We start from the raw sequence: 27,730 nt of genomic DNA on the forward strand, positions 1-27,730 counted from the left end.
GCAACATTAGGTGGGATAAACGCTGAATATATTACGGCTATTTAAGTTAAATATTTATTTGTCTCCGGTTTGTCTTTGTGTTTAGAACATAATCCAATGCAGGGCACATCTGTAGCGCTCATTACTGATTACAGGCATATGTATACAAGGCGTAATTATGTGTCATGTACGCGGGAGCAACCTAACAAGGTGCCGTGGCCAGAATTGCAAGAGGTAAAACTGCCCAACAACTGTGGAGGCAGCAGGAAAGGAGATCTATGCAGTTTAATGAGTTTTTCACAGAGGTGCAGTTATGGTAAACTGAAAGGATGACCGGTGCCGGACGAGCATGACTTGTGCCACAGAGATAAGAAGGCACTCTGTAGCTATTGCTAATGGCATCGGGAGTTAACAGTGTGGCAAGGCTGTTAACAGAGGGTGATGGGGTGCAGCAGCCAAAAACACAGCCAGTGGAGGGATTCATGCACACGGCTGATGGACGAGGATAAAGGCTGCAAACGAGCAGCCTCAATGGCATTGACCCTGAACTTACTCATGAGGACAATGTGACATTTTACAACACTGGTGTTACTCTGCAGTAGTATCAGGCTTTGTAATGCAATCATGTGCAGATGGTCTCCTAAAAACTAAGGGGATAATAAGGTTCGGTGAAGAATACAGTTAAAATTATCTTAGGGTTTGGTCTCTGAGAGCATTCTCATTATAAATTAACAGTGACAGCTTCAAACTTTGTTTCAACTCACATCTATTAAACGCTGGAAAAAAAAGAAAAAGGGACCGTGGCTCTGTTTATACCGTTGTAGAGTCAAGATGCTTTTATTCTCTCTCTGCCTCTCTCTCTCCAAAAACACTTGAAGGAGTCTAAAAAGAAGATGGGATCCACTGGGGACCTTTGTGGGCAGCCTTTGTTTACAGACTTTTATGGATACAAACAGAAGGGAATCCTTTGTATTTTCCCTATTACTGCAAGCTTTTATTGCTTATTCATTACAGCCATTTCACGTGTGAACTGTTTTATTCCACAGTGAAAAACGCCACTAAACAAAGTGAACTACCTGACTTTAAATGACTGCAACAAATGATCACTTCTCCCGAATCTTCGAAGTCTCTCCCAATTTATTTCGGCCTCGTATTAATTTGTGTGGCACACTCGGATCTGATCTGGCTGACATTAACAGACAGAGCGTCTGGGTGTTGTGAGAGAGGGTGTGTCCGACTCATCATATCAGTGCCAAGCTGTCAGTGCTGACAGCAGCAGAGGTGAACCAGCTGCAGCAGCACATTTAGTTTGCAGGGGCCGTGGCACGCGATGGTCAGGGCTGCAGTTCAAGGAACTCCAGAGCGTTAGATAATGTCTGGAGGAGTTTAAGGAGGGGGGACAGCTGATGACTGCGGCAGGTGACTGTGCAAGTTAAGCGCCCTCTGAGAGTCGTGGCGAAGGGGCGGTGGATGTCTGCTCGAGTTTGTGTTCGTGCAAATCGGGGTCGGTCAGCTAATCAGCAACTTTTAGAGAGACATGCAGGAGCAAATTTAGAAAAGAGCCAACTCTGAGACTTATGTGTGAATCTTGAGGAAATTGTTCAGACATATTTAGGGGGTTGGTCATGATAAGTCCCGATCCAAATAAAAATCTGGATTTAGTGGATTTAGGTGATCTTTTTCAGCTGCTGGACAGGAACAAATCAGAGTTAGATCAGAGTCACTTCCCTCAACATGTAGCTGAGAGATGTACAGGGACCCGAGCAATAAGATTTGTTGTAATTTAAGTCGATTGCTGGGCCTTGATGGAGGCATGAGCTCTACTGAGTGCAACTCTATTACAATTAAGTTAATGTTTAAACATGAAAATCAAGTTTTAATTAGATTTCTCTATTATAAGGTTTTGGATTTTTGAAAATATATATGTCAGCTGATATGCTTCTTACTCCCTAATATCAGTTTCGACATTCGCCCTGAAAAAAATCATTCAGACACATTTCTCAGCTTTTTAGTTTCCACACTGACAAGCAGACTGAAAAAATCATCCCTCAAAAGTTCACATTTCTGTGATGGCAGTGAACGGCTTCTCTTCTGATTCTCTTCTTATTTCTACACATTGACCAGCGGAGGTTGGTTCATCACATACCTTGGAGCCTTGTCTTCCAGGGTAACCAGGCAAACCAGGGACTCCAAGTTTTCCCTAAAAAAGAAAAAAAGAAAACAAAAGACACTGTATTCTCATTGTGTCACTGGAGACTGCAGCAAAGTTCACAGAAGCGTTAAAGCAATAAACTTATAACAATAAAGTTTTACTCCTGGAGTGGGAATTATTTTAATACCATGTTTATGAACATGACATCATCCGTGCACACACTTTTCTGCTTTTGCACCCAAATGTGGATTCGTGTTGGTCCATCCAGACTCTTTTAGATGGTGTATGGTCATTATGAATTACACAGAATCCGATGCAACTCTCCTGGGTGCTTCTAAACATAAAGGTCAAGTCATATATTTTCATGCAGAGACTATGAATCTGATACTTCTCACGTCCGTGCTGGAATTTGAATTTCTACTTAACAGCTGCAACAGTTCCAAAAAAAAAAAAAAAAGCTCAAGATGAAGATGACAAGAAAAAATGTGAAATTTATTGATTAGATATTTTGAATATTAGTGATATACAGCAGCAGAAGCAGCTCAGAGAAGTCAGTTATAATAATGTCTGCCATTACACCAGGTGGGATTCGTTTATCTGTGAGGCGAAGGTTGAGTTCAATTTTAGCAAAAGGATTAAAATAACTAGCGGTAAATCATTTTCCTTAAGTCTCCTTTTCACATGGCGTCTAATTATCTTTCAGTATTTCCCTTCCACAGTTATCGAAATCATAATTTCTTTCTTTATTGTGCAGTTTTACCCACAAACAAATTAATCTAAGCCTATTTACTGTAAAAAAAAAAAACAGTTCATTAATCAAAACGGATGAAAACATCCCTTGATACTGTACTGAAACCTTATTTTTAATAGTATAAATACTGCAGCACTACACAGTGTGAAAACTCACTGGAGAAACATTGTCAACACGAGCCAATTAAAACGGGTCTGAGTGCCGAGCTGAAGGGAGCTGGAGAAAATCTTATCTTCACATGATCAAAATGGCTGCAAAACTAAAGCGGACAGTTCCTCACAGACCTGTGTCTTTCCGGTTCAGTTCACTAAAGACGTGTTATTAAATCCCTGTTTACTGAAAGAAGAGAGCAGTTGTTTCTGTGGTCTCAGTCCCACAGCCCCCGTAAATACTTTATCTATTCACATATGACAGACTATCTATATGTGTATGTTTACACCGTTTATTACACTTTGAAGCACTTTGATTTGGATACTCGTCCATTACGTTTAAAACAACACAATAATCAATTAAGGCAACACGGAGAATCCACAGCTTTATAATCCAATCAGGTGATTATTTACCTTCTCTCCAGCTGATCCCAAGGGGCCGGCCTCTCCGCCAGGTCCTGACTTGCCCTTGGGGCCCTCTGGACCGTCCTCTCCTCTGGATCCTTCCACACCGACTTCACCCTGGATGCAAAGAACACATGTATACAAATGGAGTTCCTTTACTAGGCACATGATTCATCTCTTATGCGAGTATCATTCTTTGGAGTTGATGATTCACCTTGTCGCCCTTGAGACCCATGTCTCCCTTAAAGCCGGGGAATCCATCTTCTCCCTGAAGACGTAAAACAACAAATTAGTCAAATACTGTTCAGAGCTGAGAGTTGAGTCCAGTGTCACATTGTCTCAGTATCTCATTGTCAAATCTTGTTAAATAGTTTACACATAAAGTAATAATGCTCAAGTGGTACAATAGTAACGATAATAACAGTGATAAATATTTACAATAATGCTGACTGACAGGCTCATTATGACAATACTGACATCTAGTGGCCTTTCTGGCAATGCATTCACATAGGCACTTTTGAAGTTAGTGTTATTCTACTGACATCTGGTGGTTGATACTGAGAATGCAGTTTTAAACGTTTTCAAAAGTCCTTTGGTCATTGTTTTTAATGAAAGCTGTGTTTTCTGTATTATATTATATTTTATCACAATACAGTAAAATATATAATGTTATAACTTGAAATGTTGGCATTGTTCAGATATTTAGGAAGGAATGCACAAGACATTAGCTGTTAATGATATATTCATGTATTTCAGATAATTTCTACAATCCTCTAACAATTAGTGTAAAATCTACACGGTGCCATCAGGCTACGTTCAATCCAAGAACACAATGTCAACTGATCAGTCTGCACGGAAACTGCAGAACAAACAGCCTCATTCTAGTTTAATGCTCCACACTCAATTACAGCTCAGCGGCGTGACGACTTAACTGCCAGCCTGATGGGCCTCTGTTAGATTTTTTTTCCACTTGATGGATTCAAACGAGGCCTCGTTTGAGGAGGGAGTTACAACTGTGATGGCAGGACTTTTAGAAGAATGACATTTGTCCACAGCTGAATAGAAGGAGGAGAGTGGGAAAGTGTTTACCTTTTCTCCTTTGCCACCTTTAAGGCCTCTGATGCCCTCGGCTCCCTGGAGACAAAATAAGAGTCAGAAATGACATTCAGGGAGGATGTGATTGTATCATGGCAGGGTGGTGACACTGGATGATGAAGACAGTGCTTACTTTCACACCACGGGGCCCAGGGTAGCCGATGGATCCCATAGGACCAGGATGACCCTAAAAAGTATGAGAAACAGCCATGTGATGTAGTTTCTTTACTTTTATTTGTCTCTGATGTATATTCATTGATGATTTTTCCATTAAATTAAAGACAAAACCAAGTGGACAAAGGTAAATGGACAGTACCATCTGGTTCCTAGTGGACATACACTATAAAAATGTAACTAGTAAGGTTTCACGGCATCCAAACTTTCAAAAATCTACAATGCAACCTGTGGACATGATTTTACCAACAAAGACAAACAAAGATCGTGTGCTTTAATTTGCAAAATTAAAAACTTTCCGCACACTAAACCTAAACAAATGCTAAATATAATATTATATATAATATATATATATATATATATATATATATATATATATATATATATATAAACTTCCTGACTCAGCCTGTGCAGTGACACTTTGGGGGAAAAACCATAATTACACATTTTACTGTGAAATCCAAGTTAAAAACTAAACTACATGATACTCACAGATGCTCCTTTCTCGCCTGCAGGACCCTCTTTTCCTGGATGACCCTGAAGAAGTCAGATTCATGATTTATCAAGAGGTGAAGATGTAAATAAACGAACAGGATGAAAATTATAGTGAGTGGGTTACTTACAGGAGGACCATCTGCACCAGAAAGCCCAGCCAAACCTTGTTTACCTTGAGGTCCCTACGGAGACAGGATAACAGGTACGTCAGACACACTACACCAGCATTACTGTACGAAGATTGCCAAGAGTTCAAATTCTGTTTTATATATTATCAAATCCACAAAACCACTAAACAATACTTTGAGTCACACAGTAAGTGCTTACACAGGGGCACTCTTACAGTGAAATCTACATAGTGTGCACGTCTGTGTGTGTTTTAGCCGTCAGTGCTGTGCGGAGCCGCCAGTAAAAGGCCTATAGCTCAGACAGCAGCGAGTCTGCAGGATCACTTATGAGGTCTTGAAACGTTCACTTATCGGTGCAGCAGAGACGTGGTGGGGGGACTGAAGGGAGGACTGGGCTCCCACTTCACTTACTTTGTCACCAGGAGGACCGATTGGACCTTGAGGACCAATAAGACCCTGAAACACAATGGAAATATGTATTAGAACAGTCAGGCTAGTTAGTCTTTTCCCATAACAGGACTTGAACAAAATGACGCAGGGAACAGAACACTGGTTTTTGTCAGTTTGGAAAAGTCTGTGTGATGCATCTGTAATTTACATATTTTTACTATAATTCACCTTCTCTTTTCTAAGTCCAACCATTGTTTTTATTGGTCGGCTACTTTATGCTGCATTTTCGCATCTGTTCTTTCAGCTGTGCAAAGAGAGGTTCATTATTTTCTACAGTTCATTTTTTAAAGACGTGTTTGGAAGTCGCCCAAAGGAGAATTAAGGAAAAAAAAAAAAAGGTGTTAACGACTTAAAATAAAAGAGCTGTGTTATTCATCTATGGCCTTCAGTAGATGCCATCAATCTGCCTCAGGCCTGGTAAAACTAAAAGGAGCAAGTTATTTACTCGACCTGTTTACCACCAGGACAGGTTCCTGCTAATACTTTCCAGGGAAATGACGTCTTCGTGTCCAGGCTGTGAGTGTCAGCAGGACTTCCAAACTTTTACCTGGCGATGGCCACAATACAACGTGTTCTGGTTTGTAATAAGGATGGAAAGTTTTTCACTGTGCCACCAACTGAACAAAGTAATCAGTGCTACCAGATAAAAACAATACATCTCATCTCAGCAGGACAAAAAGGATGTTTTAACTTCTCCGTGGCAGCAGAGAAAACATGTGGGTGACAACAAAGTTCAAACTGAATATGAGTGAGTGTTTTGAAATGCCTCACAGAGCGGTGGTTATTTAAGGAATGAGGAATAGATAGAGCAGGGAGAGGAAGTAAAGAGAAATAAAAACATGCCTGCGAACATCTGATTAAGAAAACAGGAGTGCGAGTGATCACCTGGGTTCCCCCCGCTGCAAAAGAGAAATGGCAAAGAGGAGCATGAAAGGGGACAGATATGAGGCAGGGACAAAAGAGAGGGAGACACAGCAAGAACGACAAGGGTGATCCAACAGGGTTAGGAAAAACAGAAAGATACTTAGAGAGAGGGAAGGAGAAGGAACTTACATGTGGACCAGGCAAACCCTGCTGCCCATGAGGCCCTGCCTCTCCTTGTGGACCCTGCACATGAGAAAGACAAAGGAAAGGGTGCGATTAATGTTTATTTCTGCAACTGATTCCCTTCTACTCATTATTAAACATGGCAAGTACGAAAAAACAATTCAGCCCAAATATGACATACATATTAAACAAACACAGCGTAAATCTAATCCAATGTCTAAACTTTACAAAGACTTAAGTGCATCATGTCTTTTGCTCTAAAGCACTGGATTCAAACGAACAGCTACTCTACAAGAAAACTGGAGCTGGCTTGAGTGAGAACTTTGGATGACCTTGTTTGGTTAGATTAGATGAATCCATGTCAGGAATGTGCAGTTAGAATTGGTGTTAACGTTTGGGGGGGCGGTAATGTCTTCTTTCTGGTGAAGTTTGGTAAATGAATTACTTCCTCTGAACACACGTTGCCATCAGCGTATGGAGTAAAGCTGATAAGACTGAAAGTGGTGGGCTGCTCCGTGGCCCTGCTGAGATTTAGTGTGCCACAAAACAAACAAATACAAAAACAGAGCGCAGCCCTGTGACGCAGTCTGATCCAGCTGTTGCAACAAACACTCAATACAAACAGCGTCAGCGCGGCCTTTAAAGGAAATTTAAAAACTGAGCTTAAATGAAGAACTGGAGTGAAGTGATTAGAAACATTTGGGTTTCTCACTCTTAAAGGATGATATAAAACCTCCATATGTTCGAGGAGCACCGTGAGGCACCATAAACCCGCTGGACAGCTTCGCTACTTTGGATACGATCTGCTTCGATTTTGAGAAAACGCCAAGATCAACAGCACGTTTGGAGAAATTAATGAGAAGCACACATCATTTCTCTTGTGATGTGGTGTTTCAACAGCTGTTTGTTTCTTTGGCTCGGTTTCTCAATGATTTAGCGACTCACTCCGCAACCACAGACAATGTGCGAGCTTGTCCAACTGTCATGACCAATGATCAGTTTACCTCACTCAAAACGTCCCACTGGGACCCTCCGGGAAGCTGAATGCGTGATGGGACCACAAGCAGACAGGATTTTCTGTTGTACCCCTCACTAAGACTTAAAGCCTCTTCAGCATGGACTACTCAAGTCAGCAGACTTTGTTAGAGAAGTATGATTAGACAGTCTCTGCTGCGAATTACCATCTTTAATCAGCAAATAAGATGAGTTCCTAGTTTTCCTGGCTTAATATTACAAAAGAGCAAAACATAGATATTTCTCACCATGTTTCCTTTGGGACCGGCTTGCCCATCAAGTCCGGGAAGGCCCTATGGAAATCAGAATTTCAGAATTACAGTTGATAGCTTCATTAAACCTAAAAACTCTTAACGAGTGGTGTAAGAATTGTAACGTATGGAGAATGTACTTACGCGCTGTCCCCCAGGACCTTGAGACCCTCTGGGGCCAAGCAAACCTCTAGGACCCTGTAGATAGAGACCATTGTGAGTTAGTTAAAATAGTGTAATATTATTATCTAATATAAATTCATTTATTCTAATCTGACTGAAACAGTTGAAAATAAATGTCCAGGACTTAAGATGCACTGGTAATCCTTTGAGTGATTCACTATGTAGAATACTGACCTCATGAGGTCATGCATGGTAACTGCAGGTGCAATTCAGGGAATGAATAAAAGTTGATTTTATCCTCAAACTCTTGAGATGTTCATTTACAATCAGTTTCCTTACTCTGCTCTTTTATCGTACAGACACCGAGTGATGAAATAGTGAGCAACAATTTAGTTTAAAAGGACAATATTGTTTTGGGTAAGAAAGGGAGCGAGTCATTTTTCATGCAGCTCGTTGGTTCATTTAGACGGAACCAGGCAGAATATGGCAGTTTCTCATAGAGTAATGACAGAACAACACATTTCCCCCTTTTCTATTTTCATGATCTATTATTCAGAGCCATTCTGACTTGGCAAGGACAAGACTACGAGTGCAGTGGTCCTTTGCAGACAGGAATGTTGATACAAGACGAGAGGAGGGCGAGGCTATGTATTAAAATAATTGCCAGAATGAATGTCGGGGTAAAGGAATGAGGGGAAGAGGACTGCGGCAGCAAAGGAAAGGAGTGGTTGTGTTAGTTATGTTTCGTATCGTATTCTCTTCTGTGACGTGAGCCGCACTTTAACCATCCTGGTTCGTTCAGATCATAAATGTACTTACACTCTCTCCGGCCACACCTCTCTGTCCAACCTGGCCATCTTCACCCTGCGAATAGACAGAAATACAGATGTTTATTGATGAGGGTAGAGGGATTATGATGGCGTTTCAGAACAAGGTGAAGGTGAATGGTGACTGAGGTGCTACTTACTCTTGGGCCGTCCTCTCCTGGAGGACCCGGAGGACCCGATGGACCGTGTTCTCCCTGGAGAGAGATCACAGGAGAAGGGATATGAACAAAGGAGTGGGAGCGGCGGGGTCACAGCGTCTAGAAGCTAGAAAGATGCTCCTTCTACTTTTTTTTAAATATGATATGGGTTGCGAATTCAGAAGCAACAAAGTGTCTTTAATCTACAATAAGCTCGGTCACCACAATTGGCACTGGCCTATATGGTTTCCACTATTCATAGTGCTCTATAAGAACTAGTCTACCCCGGGTGGCCCTGTAATTACTTAGTATAGGATAAGGCATGTCTAGAAATACCCCTCTGTGATCTCAGTGCTCTTTTACGCAAGGCCCCTGAATTCCACAAACACCGCACTCCCTGTTCGCCTCCAGGCCTGGTTAAAGGCAGCGCAAGCGGTTCTGGAGTCAGTCCCACCGCTTGTAACTGGGTCAAGTGCCCTAATGAGTTCCACTCCTTCAGAATTTATATCTGTCAACAATGGGGCGCGCGTGAGATGGATGGGAGGTGGCCTCTGAGCTACCAATTGGACGTGATGCTGCTGTAAGGATAAGGGCAGAAACTACTGGGATCTACAGAGACCAGAAATAAGAGACTGTGGGATGTTATTTTTGGAGACGGAAGTTTCTGATGATGTGTTTCCTCTGATCTTGTTAATTCACGAGACCCAAAATGATCTTTCATCTTACTCACTCTGTGTCCCTTCTCTCCGGGGAGACCAGGGAGGCCGTCAAAACCTCGGTCACCCTGGAAAAGAACGGCAACAAGCGATTAGCGCTAAACACAGATGATCAGAATTTTTTTTTGTAAGCCTGGTTCATACTTTACCTTGGACCCAGACTCTCCTGGCAAACCTCGAGCACCATCAGCGCCATTACGACCCTGGAAGACATGGAAACATCATCATGACTGCCTTTATTTGTAATGACATTAGAAAATATTCAATTATCTTGAAAGGTTGTGCAAGTAAACACAGAGAAGATAATATAATTTCTCTGACTAGTTCATATTTAAATAAACATGACTTTATAAATGTGCTTGACACAGAGAGATGTTATTGAGAGCAGCTGACTTTTTTGACATATAGCCATGTTTCAAACTAGACAGGCTCTTCTTTTTGGGCATTGTAGAAATTCTAACTTTTCCATTGCAACACCAGGGGATTCCTGCAAGAGCTTAATCAATAAATTTAATAAAGATTAAAAACTTCTTACTCAAAAAACTGGGTAAAGATAACAAAGTATTCTTACCCTCTTTCCTGGTTTTCCTGAAGGCCCTGTCGCACCTTGAAGACCTCTGGGTCCCTATGGAGAACAGATATAAAAGTACACTGGTAACGGATAATACTGGAAGAAAGGAAGCTGATTGTTCGAAGAAAAGAGATAAAGTAAAACAAAGATTATAGCAAGGATAATCTTTAATAGATAATATGAATTAAATGAATATATATATGATAAAAATTGGTTCCTTCTCACCTGTGGTCCAGAGTCGCCACTGTCCCCTTTAAGTCCAGGAGCACCAGGACCTCCCTATCAAACACATACAGACATTAAAAGAATTCATCTGTCTTCACTGATGACATTTGTCTTGAAAACCAATATAATCTAGGTTGGACCAGAATTTAATATGAATCCAAACACACAAAATGAAAGGATTTTAAACTTGGACTGTAAATCTACAACTGATAGACCTTCTGGAGCATCCTGCGTATCCGAGAATTACAGGATTGCTCATCATATACAACATTTGGATTTTTTCTTTTAAATTAGCCGTTCAATCCACTTATCAGGTAGATGTAGAGTAAAATAAAACAAATTCATCTCACAAGCAGGACAGTGTGTGTGAGATACACGTGTGCTGGGAAATGATAAATGCTTGAAGTTGATTCTTTCACACGAGGTTCCTCTAATCACCTGTTTCTCATCAGTTCTAAAAAGAGCGAGAGGGTGAGGCAGATCAGTGGTGTGTGTTTGTAAATAGCTACTCACCACAGGACCAGATCTTCCTGTCATGCCTGCAGGGCCTGGAGAACCTCTCATAGCCAGCTGTGGATCAGAAACTATTCATTAGACCACTCCCCAACAAACAATCACAACTTCTTTTGTTTTTATATCTATGATGAATAAATGATTTAACAAAACTGTATTTCTTCTCTCAAACACAAGACATTAAAGAAATTACAAGATGTATTCTTTTGCATGAGAAGTGCAGCCATGTCTGTACATGATTAGGTTGTGTTTGCAGTCAAAGCATCAGTTTATGTTCATGAGTGTTCTGCTAGATTAAAAAATAAACTCTTAGTATTGATATTCTTAAGATCATTTATCTATTTTGAAATTAACTTGGTGTGGTTTAAATATGCTGCATTTAGTTGCTGTAATAAAGCAGAATTTTCTTATATTGAATTGGACTCAGCATTCAGTCATCTGACTGCATTTAACACATCAAGGGGTCCAGACATAATAAAACAAAACACAAATCAAAAGCATCATATTTTAAAAACCTTAAAACGTGCAAACTTTACTTTGATGTCGTTCACAGTTTCACAGGTCTTTGTTGCTGTTTAAACTTGACCACAGTGTGGTGCTGCCAATAGTTTGTCTGGGATGTAATTGAATGACTGGATTTGCTAATTCCATTGAACCAAATCACGCCCAATGCTACATTAAATCACACATTAACCCATTGTGGGAATTTTGTGTGTGCCAGAAAACATAAATACAGGGGCACTAATGAAAATTACCAGACTGCAAATACCTCAAAAAGACCATTTGTGCCTATGATTCACTTTCAGTTCATTACTGCCCTAGTTTTTTTTCAGTTTCCTTCCTCCAACACTTGGCAGAAAAGAGAAAGGTGACAAGTGTTTTCTAGATATTACCAAAAACCAGGTCTGGCAATGCTCCAGCTCCACAGAGCGTTGTGAAAGTGTGAATATTTTGTGTTTGTGCCACACTTAAAAGTCTCCATGTGTTGCAAAATAAATCACACCTTGCTTAAAGCCACATATTTCATCCTGTTTTTTCAACACTGCCATGGTTATCGCCCCTGAGTGGGTGTGAAAATCTGCTGTGGGTTTTATTTATAACCTTTATTTAAACTTGATGAATCACTGAGGGCTGGGGCTCATTTACAATGACGTCAAGTAGGTGACGGTGTTAAGGACTTAAAAGATAGTATATAAAAGAAGCAAATCAAATAAAACAACTATTTACAAAAGAACAACTAATTGCTGAGAAGAAAAGGGACAAAATTTGATGAATTGTTGGTTATGTTGGATTTAAATTGTAATTTCTAAGCTGCTGTGTTCAAAGACCTGATCTGTCAGGTTGGGACTTGCAGAGAAAGCCTGGCATAGTGCAGACAACCTGTTCTTCATCAAAGCAGTATAAGAAGGGAGCTTCCCAATGAGAGTCCTGTAAATAAACATATACAGATGCCTATGAGTTCCATCAGTCAGTGGAGACCACCCAACTTTTGCTTGCAGGATGCAAAGCGAGCATCACCGGTGATAAGCCTGAGGGCAGAGTGATAAACAGCATCCAAGGGTTCAAGAGTGGAAGCAGAGGCATGCCTATAAATCACACCAACATAATGTAGAGCAGAAAGGAAAACTGCTTCAACTAAACAAGTTTGTCATGATTCTTTATGAGGATGTCTATATGAAAGTTGAATTTGCCGTCTATCCAAATACCGATGAGTTCATGTTGTGTAACCCTCTCAATAATGGATCATTTTACATTGAACACATAAACTTTTTTTCTGTAGCTCAAGAGAAAAGCATGCCCTTGGATTTAAGTTCATTTATCACAAGTTTTAGATCCTTAGGTGTTGTTTTGAGAACATTTTATCGTGTAACCTGAAACAGTAATATTTTTAATTCACACATTTTATAGGTTGAGGGGGACTTGAATGGGAATTACTCTTTTTATTATTTGCTACACTTTGTGGGTCATCGAAAAAATGTTTTTGCATTTTGTATACACCCGCTCATGAGAAGAAAATCAAAGTTAAAGGGTGAGTGTTGGGTTAGTTCTCTAAACTGAGCAGGATGCACTGAGGAAACCCCTGATACTCACCCTGGCCTGAGACAGGATGGCCTGAGCCTGAGCTTCTTGGGCTGAAACCACTGGTCCCTTGTGTGACTCACCACCCGCACGGAACTGTCCACCACAAGACAAAAAAAAAACACAATTAAATATCATATTGACTTGTTCGTTTTAACAGAGTGAGACGTTTAACGACCTCCCCTGGTGCCCGTGTTCAAACATTTGCTCTATTCTGTTAAAACCGTAAAGCTGTCACCATGCCACACACACACACTTTCAGACATACAGTACGTACGCTGGCCAACGACCACAGGCAGCTCACACACACACACACATACACACACGCACACACACACACACACACACACACACACACACACACACACACACACACACACACACACACACACACACAAATATGTGTCACTGAGCCTTTCAAAACCTCAGTCACTGGTTCCACTCCATTGCACTGGCTGACATTTACAATGTAAGTGATTTGTAACCCAAAGAAAATAAGTCCTTTGGCCTCCTGGTGACGCTGTGAGGTAGACGTACTAAATGAAGTGAGTTTGCGGACCAATGCTTGACATGAAGGATGCACAGCATGTGAGGAAAATACGACAGAAACTCCACTGGACGTGTGGAAAGTTGCAGGACTTACTGGCAGCATCAGAATGGTACCTGGAGGCCCAGGGACACCGTCTGAACCAGGAATACCAGGACGTCCTGGAGGACCCTGGAGTATGAAGAAGGAGAATCAGTTGCTTCATCTCTGAGCAGGAAGATATCATGCCTCAGTGTGATGCAGCTACAGCTGAGGTCACCAACAAAAGCAAAGTCAATCAAATCCCCATCAAGTACAGTAATGCTACTCAAAAGGCCTGACAGTATTTGCTGCCGACAAACATATCTTCAAAGTATTTAATTTAGATTGGCTTTTGTTTTGTGTTGCATACCAGCCTAACAATGAATTAAAAGTGGTTAATAAGCAAGCTGTATATTTCCCCATGGGATAACATGATTATTTTGCCATTCCTCTATAACCCCCTGGAGGTTCTGTGTAAACTGAAAAGAAGAAAAAAGACTTATAACAATAATAACAAACAACAGTAATAACAGTGACAGTGCGGAGGCTGAAAAACTAATCTTTACACAGCAAACCCCTTCTTTATCTGAAACAATAATTGCAATGCAGAGGTCCTTTGTTACACTCTGTTGCTTATTCCGAACAGATAATTGACTAATCCTACAGAGAAGAAGAACACAGGGAGCTCAGTCACAAGCAAAGACAAAGCAAAGACAAAGCGTGTATTTCATTAAGGACATTTCCTTCAGGAGAGCAGCGACCTTAAATCAAGACAAATGAATCCACAGCCGTGTCCCTATGAGGCTATAAAACTCCAAGACACAATGGATGAAAAATGGCCTGCGTTTGGCGCAGAGGAGAGATTATATTGTTATATAAATTTGAAAAGATAAATACTTTTCATGGGGGCTATTTTAAGAAATCTCATCCGACATAGCAAAACCTTCATCAGTCTTTGACTTATGCTGAAATTTGCTAGCTTGGTTGCTTTGGGCTCAGTGATTCCTACTACACATACTACGTTAGCATTGACTGAATAGACTGAAGATGGACGACGCATTTTCACTTCCTCCCGCTGCACAAAAATGAAGCTTTTTTCCCCCAGAAACAGGTGCTGCCATCTTGCGCCTCTATGATTTCAGTTTTAGCTTGTCGGCTTAGCTAAACTTTCATCAGCCTGAGCAGAAATGAGTTAGCTTGAGGATGTGATTTTGTAGAGATGTGCTTTGAGCTAAGCACTAACATTAGCATGCTAAAATGCAAACTTTAGCATTGCATGTTCACATCCCTACTGTAGCATATTAACATAAGAATGGGAAGAGCAACAAAGTACAGCATGCTATCTTAGCATAAGGTTGTGGACTAAGACAGACGACATGTCTCCACTTGCTCCTGTTGTACAAGAATGAAGCCAAAATATCCTGGCAATGGGTGCCGCCATCTTGAGCTTATGTTGTAATTTGGAGCAGGGAGCGGTCGTGGTGTGAAGCCGCGGTATCAAGGTCCCGCCGATAAACATACTCGACCAATCTCAAGTCAGGCTTCATAGTGATTTGGCTTCACTTTCGGGGGCTTTCATGTCGTCAATCTTTATATAAAGTCTATGGATATGGTCAATAGTTCTATAGGGATACTGTCAAGAACAGGTGCAAAAACATGTTTGGTGACAGATGAACAGTCAGAGTTACCTAAGTCAATAGGATTCACCCTCTGGGAACCATGCATATCTGTACTATGCAAAAGTTGTTGAGGTATTTTAATCACAAACTGACTGACATTCGAAGAACCATGCCAAGAATGTGGATAAAATCTCCTTGATTACATAAAGTTGCTCATACTGAAAAATTATAGTGACATTATAATACATCTAGATCTTGATTTAATAAAGGCAAAATAAATTATCATAAATCAGATCAAGCCTAAGTCGTGCCCATTGTTTCCAGAGAGCCAGGATCTGTTTAGCAGTCTTGTCATGTGCTGCAATCTCAGACTGTCGACTCAAATTGATGCCATGTGTTCACATCTGCCTTTTCCCCAGAGGTGGTAAATACCCTGCATCCAATTGCTGATACAGTATGCACAGCGGCACCTAGTGTTAAGGATCATCTTGAATAGTTATGAAAGTGGTATTTGAGTGGAAAGGAGAGAGGCCATGGTGATGATGAGCGAAATGAGCCGATCAAACATTGAGCCCAGGCGGATACTGCGCAACGGAAAACCACAAGACTACAGAAACGAGTCACTTTTAATCCCCCTGTCAATCCTCAGCAAGACTCATTCTTGTGGGAGGAAATGAAGGGAGGGGGAGGGGGGTTCTTTTGGACTATTTTGCAAAATATTGTCTGATTACTTTGACCCATTGGAACAATAAGCCTTTTGTACTGCTGAGAATTGCCGGTCATACTGAAGGAGGCACGTTTAGGTGTTTTGAAGCTGGAAAAGAAAGAGTTAACCCCCAGAGACATGAACTGATCTGCTGAGAGTGCGATGAGAGAGGGGTGCGGGGCAATCACCACATTTGGGAGAGAAAAAAAACAAGCCGGGATTCAGCTCTCTGGAAGGGGACAGGCACTTATTCTGTGTCATCCAATCAATCACACAAATGAGAGGAATCCCACAGTGCTGGGGAAAAAGTGGCTACGAGAATGTTTAGACTTCTACATATTTTTTAGCAAACTTCTTGAACTTCTCACAGGTCCTGTGTTATACCACACAGCTCTAATGCAACAACACAACTTCTCTTTGTTACATTGATAGTTTATGGGCATCTCCTTTTTCCCCCCAACTGCTGCAGTAGCAAACTGTGTCCAATTGCATTATTCATTCCATGACATCGAAACAGTACTTCACAGTTTTCCAATATACAGGAAGACGACAGGATAACAAATTCAGGGGTGTTTGTGCTGACTCCCATAATTCCACAAAATGAATGGCTACGGTTAACATTTGTTTTATTTTCAGGTTTTTTTTGGCAATTATAGCCTGAAAAACATGCATTTCTGTTGATATACAAGTCATCTGGAATCTTAATTGTTTGTTCCAAATGCCTTTTATTCACAACACAACTTGCTGGGGAGGAGAATGGGAGACAGGGTTTCTCAACATCTGTAATCAGCTGTGAAATGAGGCCAGCCTTCACTCACCCTCTCACCAGGATCTCCTGAGGCACCTGGGGGACCCTGCAAACCTGGGGTACCAGGAAGACCCTGAAACCACACACACAGACACACATAGACTTAGCATATTATATCCCAAACTGCTGCTAACCAGCAGTCCCACCACAGTCAGTCGATCCAATACTTCACATGTGCAGGCCAACAAAGACAGAGGGAAAGACATGGGTTTAAAAAGACAGAAGCCTCAAAATAAAATAGGACCCCAACCCCCTCTTCTCTCTCTCTCTCTCTCTCTTCTGTGCTTCCCTACAAACACACACACACACACACACACACACACACACACACACACACACACACACACTCATGCACAAATTCACATTTTGACTTTCTCTCCCAACTCAAGCTTCACTGGCGATCAGGACTGACACTCTTTCCATAAAGACATTTTTTCCCTCTTTAGCTGTTCTCCATCTGTGGAAGGCAGACAGGAGTGTGGGAGAACGTGATACTCACTGCTTGGCCGGGGGCTCCTTGGGGTCCTTCTATAAGCATCCCCTGAAAAAGGAAAAAAGTGGATACAGTAGCATTATAGGGCAGCTCGTAAATCCAGAAGCAATGGAGGAATAGGGGAAGAAATGAAAAGAGCCAGTGGGCACTCAGGGTTTGATGCTGAGGAGTTGTTCTTATACAAAGCTCAAGATGTTAACATAGCTCCGGCTATTTGAAGCTCTATGCCATAAAGTGTTTGTGGTCAAAGACTTGGATGTGAGGCTGTGGTGGTAACACAGTGGTAAATTGTATAGAATGGCTCCGTAAAGACCTTATGTACTGTGGTATTTTGTGTAGACAGCAGTTGTTGTGTCTACGGAAGCAAAAATGAGTTAAATCTCATCAGGAGGGAAGATAGTCTTGGCTGTAATTGCCTCGATAAAATAAACAAGACCTTAAGATGAACTGCAATTAAATGTGAAAATTTTAAAAATATATATAATTTGTTGGCTACAATAACAGAACAATCAAGCTAAAGATAGACAGTGGTTAGAGCTAAGGCAGGTTTAAATATAAATCATGTCAAAGTAAAGTGGTAAAGTTGAGATAGACTCAGTTCAGTATTAACATCTGTCTCAGATGATCCGTTCACATGTGGACAGCCCTAAGTTCATCAGTTGACGACACCCATCTTTAGAAATCATCTCCATTCTTTAGTGAACACTTCATATCGGATCTCACTTCACCGCTCCATGAGCTAATAAACACGTACTATGTTATATCTGTGCACAAAAAACACAGTCCGACTGTACAGGTGAGTTTTTACTCATTTGAAATATGTGGCACTTTTGATATAATAGCTGTGGCACAAATAATTCCGTGTATGGGAAACACTGAGAAATGTGAAAATGCTTTTGTTCCATTATGAAACTGTAACAGGTCCGAGGACATCAGGGGAGAAGGCGGTCCTCCAATGTGGCCCAGGATGCATGTGTGTTCAACACAGCTGAACACTTGTGAAAGCATCGCCTGAGCCAGATGTTAATACCAGGTCTGAACATGGCTAATGATGTATGATATCAAACCACCGTTAGCTGACAGATGATCAAGGATGAAGGATATAGGAATTTGCTGAGGTCCTATAGCTGTAACATTAGCAGGCTAAATACTGTGATATTGTTAAGTGGTGGAGTTAATTCATTTGTGAATGTGACTTTCCAACATGTGCATTTATCCTGTTACTCTGCTTTGAAATTAACTTGAGAAATTAATTGTGAGATCTAATGAGTATGCTTCACTTACTGGCTCGATGACAGCAGGTTCGCCCTTCTCTCCTTTCTCCCCCAGGTAACTTTGACCTCCACCCATCTACAGACATAAGACAGACCAGGGGAGCTTTTTACACAGGAACAGTTAAGAAATTCATAAGTGAGGCAGAGCACCAACGGTTTGACAGCCAAAAAGGGAAAATGTGAGACCAATGAGCAGCAGATGCCCTGACTAATGCCCAGGGTGTCTCCTCTTTTATAGAGGTTACAACTCCTACATATCTGCTAGAAAAAAGATTAGCAGAATGCTGACTGGTGCTCTGCATGCTTTTTAGGATTTAAGGAGTTCTCAAGGCAAAAAGAAGGGGGGGAGGGGGGGGGGGGGGGTTTCTTCAGCCTGCTGGAAAAATAAACCTCAAGAATAATTTTGCAAGAAGCTATAATTTTGACTTTGGTCGGACTCCTATTTATTAAGCTTCCTAAAAGCCAGTGACTGAAAAAAGACCCCAACTGTGCAGAAATGTAGAGGTTGTTACCTGACACTATCCATACAATGACTTCACATGAAAAGAATTCACAAACCACCTACAGCCGCACGTCCAAAACCCACCAGATTGTACAATCAAGCCTGTAGATGAGAGTCCTTTCATGCATTAGGGCTGTGGTGTCCTGAGATTGTAGAGTTACGAGCACTAATAGAGCTGTTTCGATTAATAGAATTACTAAAGCAGACAGATCTAAAGCCAACATCCAGACATGGACTGTATCACTTCCTGCCTCTGTGAATCTGGATCCTGCGGCCAGGACGGGGGCTAGAGAGAAGCCTCCACAGACACTGGCTCAGCAGTTTATTTCTGCTTGGTTTTGGATGTTGATCTGGATGTGATGAAAAACGTTTCCTGAGCCTGAAGTTTGTCATCAGGTAATCCAAACAGATCATTGGTGTGATGACCGGGAAGAGGCATGTCTTTGATAAACAGCAGAGGTCACCGGATCGAAAGGTCACAGAGGGCGTGTCTGTGCTGACGGCTGGGTCGACATCTGTTTATCTCCCGGAGACTCAGCTAGACGAGGTGTAGGTTTGAGGTTCCTGGTGTATTTGTGAATGCTCCAAGCTATAACCCGATACCAGTAGAAACAACAAACAAAAAGGGGCACAGCAAACACCCCATCACACAGATACCACCAGCATCTTCTCCATCTTTCCACATTCCTGCCCCACCTCTACCACCTCTCCCACCAACTACCATCATTCCTCCTAACCACTCCGGCACTTACGCTGCTCTCTCGGAAGTCTGTTTCCGCTGGAACACCCGGACCAAACTCTTCCTCGTCCGTGGGAGATGTAGGCTTAGCATCAGTTGGGCCGTAATCGCCATAGTCGCCATAGTCGTAGGGCTTCTCTACAAATGCCTTGTCGTCATATTCCTTCAGATCATACTCCTTAAACTCATAAGCGTCAGGAGCAGGCTCTGCCTTCTCTTGGGCATCCACGGGGGCAGCTGCCGTTTCCACGGCTGCCGTGGGGTCCACTCCGACCTGTTCCACGCCGGTGATGTAATCATCCACTATTTCCCCATCGTAGCTCTGAGATGAGTCCAGGCATCGCAAAAAGAGGGCAGGGGTTGTTAGGATAGGAGAGAACATGAAGGTTGAATTAAACCATGTGAACAACATCAGTGATTCACATGTTTATTTATAACACAATCAAAGTATTAGTGTCTAGCAGTTTCGTTGAGTCATCAGACGCAAACTAGGTAAAACTCCCGAAAGGGAATTCAACTTAGTTGTGAACACATCCTTGTTTCTAATTTGGGATGGCTCTCATAGCTCAACATATGTGAGAAAAAATATGCTATATTAGAAACATCAAACAGACAAAAGATCAACTGCTGTATTAGTATTTAATAAGAAAAATTCTGAACTTTTTAAGAACTTAACCAAACGATAATGAAATATGAGTATTAAGAATCTGTCTAGAATCTGAAGCAATACGGAAAGTTGATTGTACAGTAACAGTTGCACTTTGGTTTGAAAGTTTTAGTTTGTAAATCTCTCTTCTCAGCTTATTGAAACAACCTCTCATGCAAATATTGTTTCTGTAAGGATCTTTTTGTTGCACACAATTTTCCATTTGTGCAATCCTGGTTGATTAACGTGCATTTAAGGGCACAGCAGCTCACATTAGTAACTTTTCACTTCATGGGATAGTGTGACACATCTTAGGCAGAATTATCGGAGGATATATATGTATATATATACATATACGTTGTTCTAAACTAGTAATCAGCCCAAATTTCCATAGACAGAGCTTAAAACTCTCAACTTCTTAATTTACCTTTATTTTATTTTATCACTCTAATCTTTCATCATTACATGGTACATTTAGCGTAATATACAAACTTAAAAGGCAAATTCCTCAACTGGACATTTACCAAACCACAAACTAGGGCTAAATTTAGTCTAGACCTTAATAGTTGGTTATATTTTAAGCAGCGTGCGAACCCAGCACAATGTGCACTAAGAGACAGCCAGTGCAAAATCCTACAAAAAAGGGATAATGAAAGAATAATTGGGTGCACGGACTGTGGAAGTTATCAGTAATATAAACAACCTCCCACTGACAACATAATACAGCAACACACTATTATTAAATACATCAATAGCAATTTGTTCTATGGGGAATTTGAACCAACTGTATGATATGACTATTAAGCTGTCCAGCACACCACAGTCCTCAGAAATCAGACACATGTTCCAACACGGCACAGCACATGTTAAGTTTCCATGGTTCGTCCTCTGGCCTGTCATCTCAAATAAACGTAATGTCTCGAGCTGAGTGAAGCTGCATTATCCACCTCGAGGTAAATCACAATACTATTGGCCGTATTGTTTTAGTTTAACCCCCAAATGTTCCTCATTAAGCTGAGTTTTATGTGATGGTTTCGCACGAATTAAGACAGGATCTGCCAAATTCAGGATATGGCAGAGACGTAGAGATAGGATGCGTCTGTCTGCTGATTTTCCATCTGTTACGGTTCGTTTAATGACAAAGTTTTCCTGTTTCGCTCTTTATCCAGACTCCGTTTGATGGAGGCGGTGTCTCGTTGAAATCAAGGAGTAGAATAAGCTGTTTGATGTTAGTGAGGCCTTGTTGGGTTTCAACTTCCAATGGTGATCATAAAAATATGCCTAATTGTTGGTGATACCCTGAAGTGTTTTTTGTCATAGCTGTTCTACCATATAATTTTACAAATATCCTTAAAATCCAAATTGTTCCACTATAAATTGCCTTGATTGTTAATTTATATCAAATAACTCAGAATATATTTTATTGCAGACAAGTTATTGCAACGAGGTTCATAAAAACAAAAATGAAAATGAACCCTTTGTCAAGTTACCTGTCCTTGTCCGGCGGTATCAGTGGGAGTTTCAGGCTGACTTCCGTCCACTGTGGAGTAGTCATACTCACCTGTGTAGTATTCTCTACCCACATTTGTCTGCAATGAGAGCAGAAACAGCACAAAGGAAAAGCATTACACATGCCATATGGGTAAATGCAAATCATTACAGTATTGTAGAGCTTTTTTAACACAACATTAGTCAGTATTTAAAGACACTTTGTAATATGTGTGTATAGAAGTACAATTATTTAGCATCTAGAGTATATAGCTAAATAACTATTAAGAAAGGGGGAGAAAGACAGAGTACATTTGCAGGAAGAAATCCTGTTGTTGTGTTATCATGGTAGGAGCCATGATAACGGTGTTAGTGAAGTGTTACCTCGGTCTTGACTCCTTCAGTTGGGGGAGGGTCAGTGGTTAACTCTCCTCCTTCACTGTAGTCATAGAACTCACCATATTCATAGTTAGTGTACTGTATGGAAAAAGGGACGGGGGGGGGGCAATCAGTTAGATCAATCATGTAAACACGGCAGCACAATGTCACACAGACATGTTGCACAGTGTTTACATGGTACGTAGGAGTATATCATTCCCACAACAGAGTACAAACTGTATCATGCTATTTTAGAAATAACATGTTTACACAATGAAAATCTCACATCCATAGTAGAGAAGGGATCTTATTTTGGATATGGCTGACAGCAGCATTCATCGATTCCCCTTAGCTTCACATGTCCTTGCTTAGAGATTCATATCCGTAATTTAACAGCTATTAAAATTCCCTGTTTTCTTCAAACAGGATATTAGATTAATTCATTTTACGCCAGTGAAAATGCATCTGCCTCTAATTGTTAATATTGTATGCAAACATTAGCCATGGGGTTTCTTGATGCAGTGCATGTTGTTAAATCCTGGAGAGCATAGACATTTTGTTATCTTGTTGGTAATCTAGAAAATATTCCACTAAATTATAACATAGACAGTTTAGTATGCTATTCTTCTGTTTTTCTACACAGAAGATATAATTTCAACCTGACCCACCACAGAGAAAACATACTAAATTTCATGAAAGGATAATATAGTTACTTTAATTTAGTTCAACTTTTGGGAAAATATTCTTATTAGTGTTTTTTAGCTCTGAAAATCTACTCCACTTTAATGTCTCTCTGTTGTATATGGATCTGAAGCCAGGAGACAGTTAGCTTAGCTTAGCATAAAGACTTAAAGCGGGTAGAAACCTGATTTTGTTGAAAACCACTTTTTACATGTTTAATATGTATTAAAACTGGAATGAAGTTGCTTATTGTTCCCTGGTACTAAAGAGAAGAATCAATTATCTTGTTAAATGCTGGGCAAGAAAGCAAATATGTGTTATTACCCAGAATGTCAAACTATTCCTTTAAATAACTAATGTTGATGGCATATTATGTGATTTGAACATTTTACCACTTAAGCCTTTTTTTTCCCCAAAAACTCTTTGTTTTGTTTTTTGCTCCTCTAACCATTCAAAACGGAGGCAAGGTAGATTAAGTTAACAGACCGACCCCTGATACGCAACGCTCTATCAACACAGGGATAAATATTAGTCCCTGGACTACTGCTAAGCTCATAAAAATAATACAAGATCCACGGTTTTGCTGCGATGCTGGCTTGGCCTCCTTTCAGCAGCCAAGACGGAGTGAGGGGTCAAACAAGAGAGAAGCCCTGGCCAGACCGACTAGACTGACTGACAGCGGAAACAGAAAGAAGGGACAGGGTCAGAAAATAGAAGATAGAGGACGAATGAAGGATTTATAAAGATTTATGGCACTGAAGTGCTTGGCTGAGTTGAAGGTCTTCACCACAGGCTTGGATCAAAGACATAAATACTGAAGTGAGCTCATAAAAAAAAAGCTCCCTCTTCCGTCTCTTGCAGCAATCTCCTTTCCTCCTTTAACCCAGCTGCAGACATGTGGCTCACAACTGCAAAGGCAGTGCTTAAGGTCAAGAAACATCTTCAGAGGCTAAGGTCAAAGCCACGTTCTGTGCAATTATAGAAGTTTGGTTATTAAAAAAAAAAGAGGGTTCAGACCTCTAAGTAATCAAATTGGAGATATTTTAACTATTACAGGGGTTTAACAATTGGAGCAAATACTATTCAGTTTGTAAGTTGTGCAGGAGGAAATAAATTATTTTACTATTCCTGTTATAAATGTACAGAAATCAACAATGAATAAACCAGATTTATAATGTTCTTAAGTGCAAAATCCTCCCCGCTGTCTATTCAGAATTGACAAGCTCCTTGTCTTGGCAATGAAGAGCAACTTGCAGATGAAGCAATATTTTCCAAGACATGGTACCAACTGTACAGCCAATATTTTCAAATGGAGTATGGACTCTTGATTTTTTTTTTTTAACCAGGGATTCAAAGTCTACTTTTCCAGGTACTGGGATTCTAGCTGGGGAAGGAAAAGCTTAAATTTCCCTGGGAGTCTGGGCAGAGCCTGCAGAACTCGTTAGTGATATAAATCACGGGGCCACTCCAAAGTGGGCTCAGACTTCGTGGCAGGGAAAAGGAAAAAGTTTCCAGAGTGAGCTCATCAGTTATTTAGTGAAATGCTGAAGGAAAATGTCAGCCGACAGAAAGGCTTGAACTAGCAAAATAACAAAAATTAATGACGAAAAAAAAGTTCCTGACACAAAGAAATTTGAAGGAGCCACTGGCTCTAAAACATCACTTGTTTTGGAGCCAGTGGCAATAAAATGTTAAATATCAACGGAGTTCAAACTCAAAAAAGTATTTTGATACGCCAACATGTTTCCACCAGTGAAAGAGACAATAGAAAGAGACGAATTAGAGTTTACATAGAAACTCATACCAGCCTGTCTCTGTCAAAGCACTTAGGCCTGAAGGAATGTTTGTAAAAAAGTTTTAAGAGCATGCAATTTGCAGAGGATTTTCTTTCTACTGTTTTGTGTATTTCTGGCACAATGACTGTGCACTGGCTTCTACTATTACTAATATCTGTCAAAGACCATTGTTTATGGTGCTGAAGTGTATTCAGATTTTTTTTTTTTCAATGGGGTTAAGGAAAAAGAGGAAATTGATGATTTTTCCCTGGTCTATCTCAAATAACACAATACTGTACAACCCCAATCCTTACTCTGGGCATTAAAGCATAATGTCTTTACTTTTTATACTTTTCCTAAACATATCTTCATTTGTTGAAAGGGAGGACAACATCTTGTGTCTCAGTTTGTACGGCATACAGGCTCATGATGTTCTCCGGTCAGCACAACAAGAAAGTTGCACAGTGCAGCTCAAATGTTGCTCTCAGAAATATGTCCAAATACAGACATTCTATCAGTTTAGCTTACATTTCCTGACACAAAAAGTGGTAAACTTCAGTTCAACTCCCTGTTTTTTATTTTGACCTACTTCATTTTCACCATTCCACGCCTTCTATTTCCCTGTCTTACTTCATCTTTTGTTTTGTAACTGTTACTGACAACACCCAATTCTTAAGTTCTCTTTCCAAGGTCTTGTTATCACCGTGACTAACTTTCAAACTCCAGCTCTCATTAACTCTTCATCTCTTCTCATCTCACCACAGCTTTTCTTTACTTCTCTCTTCCTCACTGAATCCAACTATCTCTAAAAACCTCTTTACTTCCTCTTACCCTCCCCCAGCTCTCTCTTTTCCCTTCCCTCCCTCTGGACAACAGCTCATCTCGCTACCTCCTAAATCCACACCGCCTGGCATGACTTATTTTCCCTTCCAGATACATACCTCCTCTTCAGCTTCCTGAGCCTGGGGGGTGTCATGGTGGTTGGGGGTTTCACAGTCGGGGCTGTAGTGTTCACAGTAGTCGTAGGCTGCCCTGGGGTCTGCCACAATCAGCAGCTGCTGGATGTCACCCTGGAAGAATAGAAGAAGAACAGAAAAGCAGCGTGTCAGCAGAATGCAGTAAGTCAACAAATTCACAGAGTAGAGAATCATGGACTGGGACATATACTCCCCCACTGCATTCTTTTCTTTCATCCTCATTGTTACCCAACAAAAAAAACACATAATGTATAACATAAAAAGAGGGGGTCTGCTGGGTAATTTACAATGGTACATGAGTATGTTATGGCCATAAGTTTAATTAATTTCAACCGAGTTTCTGAGAAATCAACTTTTTCCAGGTTGGTTTGGAAAAGGGCTCTACTAGTCAGGATGCTCAGCCACTGCTGCTATGGAGGAGAAGCTATAGTCAGTAGGGCTGGGTACCAAACTCAGTACTTTTTAAGGGTACTAAACCGAATTACGTCTGTACTACCAAGTTATAACAGACAGTACCATTCAGTACCTGGGAGCGCATCTGGATGGGAGTAATAAAGCATAGAGAGAAAGTAGGAGGGCAAGACTGAGTTGACTACACAGTCCAGATCAAAGGGAAGCAGTAATGCACCTGAATGCTGAAGAAGAAGAGAATAACGTTCATCGTAAATCATGACAACGGTGAGCAGAGCAGGTGTGGTGAAACAGTTGTGATGTGAAGTGTAAAGCTTTCTGGGGGAACACATCAAACCTGAAGCAACAAAGCAACCACAGGCTAACAGACATTAGCACCACAGCAGTCAGAGCCAAATACATTGATTAATTTGTTTTTTCACTGTCTTGTTTGATGGAAGCTTAGAATTTTGTCTTGCATTAGCCAACGCTCAGCTGTGTCCAAAGCCTTAGTATAAACATACAGTAGTGCAAGCAGAGTAACCAAACAATATACTGGTAAGTACCAGTACTGAGATCCAGGCTCCAGTACCAGCACTGTTCAAATTTGAATGGTGCCCAACCTTATTAGTCAGAGGCATGAATCAGGGAACAGAAGAACAGACCACTTCACTTCCATAATCCAACGTTTACATCATATTCTTCTGTACACAGGCTTGCACACTTTTTTCACACAGTTGCTAATCTTTTTTAACATTTTAATGGAGGGGCTCCAACTGTCAGTCACCAAAAACTGTGCAATAAACTGACTGGGAATTTTACTTTTAGAGTCCTGACACCCAAAATAACTCAGGAACTCAGGAAACCCTTTCTCACCACTCACACTATTCATTGTTTGTTTCTTTCATGATTACAAATAGAAACCAAATGTTAATGTCCTTGAAGTATTTAAAGCGTCCTCTTCGCCTGATTGCCGCAGCATTGCACTGACGTGGTGATAATTAAATGTGACAATAAAACAACAAGGCAGATGTTGTAGCTTCCCAGCCGCAGTAGTCTCTTAGCTATTAATTACATATAGTTTTATGGAATAGCTCAAGGCTTTAGAAGGGTCTGTAATCTTATAAAAAAGAACTATTGTATAGGCCCCTTCCCTCAGCCCTTCGGGATGGTAAGTCCGCTACACAGCAGATAAATAACCAAAGTCTGTACTTATCTTAGGCCGTCTGGTTTTCATGAGCTGTTGGAAAAGGAAATTAGATCCCTGCTCACAACTCTTCGATCGGCCAAAGGCTCCTTTTCCATGATTTTCTCCAGAGGAATTTCTCAACCGGGAACTGCTGTGTCACTGGTGTAGGGAATGTTATCTATACCTATAAACCATATGGCCACCTCCGCTGACCTT

At 40.8% G+C, this 27,730-nt stretch overlaps 1 protein-coding gene across 2 annotated transcripts in view; it reads right to left on the reverse strand.

Annotated features, from left to right (window-relative positions):
- The window catches only part of LOC109645414 (collagen alpha-1(XI) chain-like), a 77,905-nt gene that overhangs the window by 31,736 nt on the left and 18,439 nt on the right, over positions 1-27,730 (reverse strand). Inside the window, exons 5-31 of one of the 2 annotated variants that reach the window (XM_020111022.2) lie at positions 25,900-26,028; positions 22,509-22,601; positions 22,127-22,225; positions 20,004-20,312; positions 18,760-18,825; positions 17,482-17,523; positions 16,993-17,055; positions 13,925-13,999; positions 13,294-13,377; positions 11,203-11,259; positions 10,690-10,743; positions 10,465-10,518; positions 10,043-10,096; positions 9,908-9,961; positions 9,181-9,234; positions 9,033-9,077; positions 8,235-8,288; positions 8,088-8,132; positions 6,832-6,885; positions 5,740-5,784; positions 5,329-5,382; positions 5,198-5,242; positions 4,665-4,718; positions 4,526-4,570; positions 3,651-3,704; positions 3,446-3,553; positions 2,126-2,179 (exon numbers count right to left, since the gene is read on the reverse strand). In XM_020111022.2, coding sequence (XP_019966581.2) covers positions 2,126-2,179; positions 3,446-3,553; positions 3,651-3,704; positions 4,526-4,570; positions 4,665-4,718; positions 5,198-5,242; positions 5,329-5,382; positions 5,740-5,784; positions 6,832-6,885; positions 8,088-8,132; positions 8,235-8,288; positions 9,033-9,077; positions 9,181-9,234; positions 9,908-9,961; positions 10,043-10,096; positions 10,465-10,518; positions 10,690-10,743; positions 11,203-11,259; positions 13,294-13,377; positions 13,925-13,999; positions 16,993-17,055; positions 17,482-17,523; positions 18,760-18,825; positions 20,004-20,312; positions 22,127-22,225; positions 22,509-22,601; positions 25,900-26,028 — 1,944 coding nt within the window. The remainder of the gene's footprint in view (positions 1-2,125; positions 2,180-3,445; positions 3,554-3,650; positions 3,705-4,525; positions 4,571-4,664; positions 4,719-5,197; positions 5,243-5,328; positions 5,383-5,739; positions 5,785-6,831; positions 6,886-8,087; positions 8,133-8,234; positions 8,289-9,032; positions 9,078-9,180; positions 9,235-9,907; positions 9,962-10,042; positions 10,097-10,464; positions 10,519-10,689; positions 10,744-11,202; positions 11,260-13,293; positions 13,378-13,924; positions 14,000-16,992; positions 17,056-17,481; positions 17,524-18,759; positions 18,826-20,003; positions 20,313-22,126; positions 22,226-22,508; positions 22,602-25,899; positions 26,029-27,730) is intronic. The other variant, XM_069511231.1, reaches the window with a different exon arrangement.

The sequence above is a fragment of the Paralichthys olivaceus genome, chromosome 16 (genome assembly GCF_024713975.1).
Source record: "Paralichthys olivaceus isolate ysfri-2021 chromosome 16, ASM2471397v2, whole genome shotgun sequence".
Classification (NCBI taxonomy): domain Eukaryota; kingdom Metazoa; phylum Chordata; class Actinopteri; order Pleuronectiformes; family Paralichthyidae; genus Paralichthys; species Paralichthys olivaceus.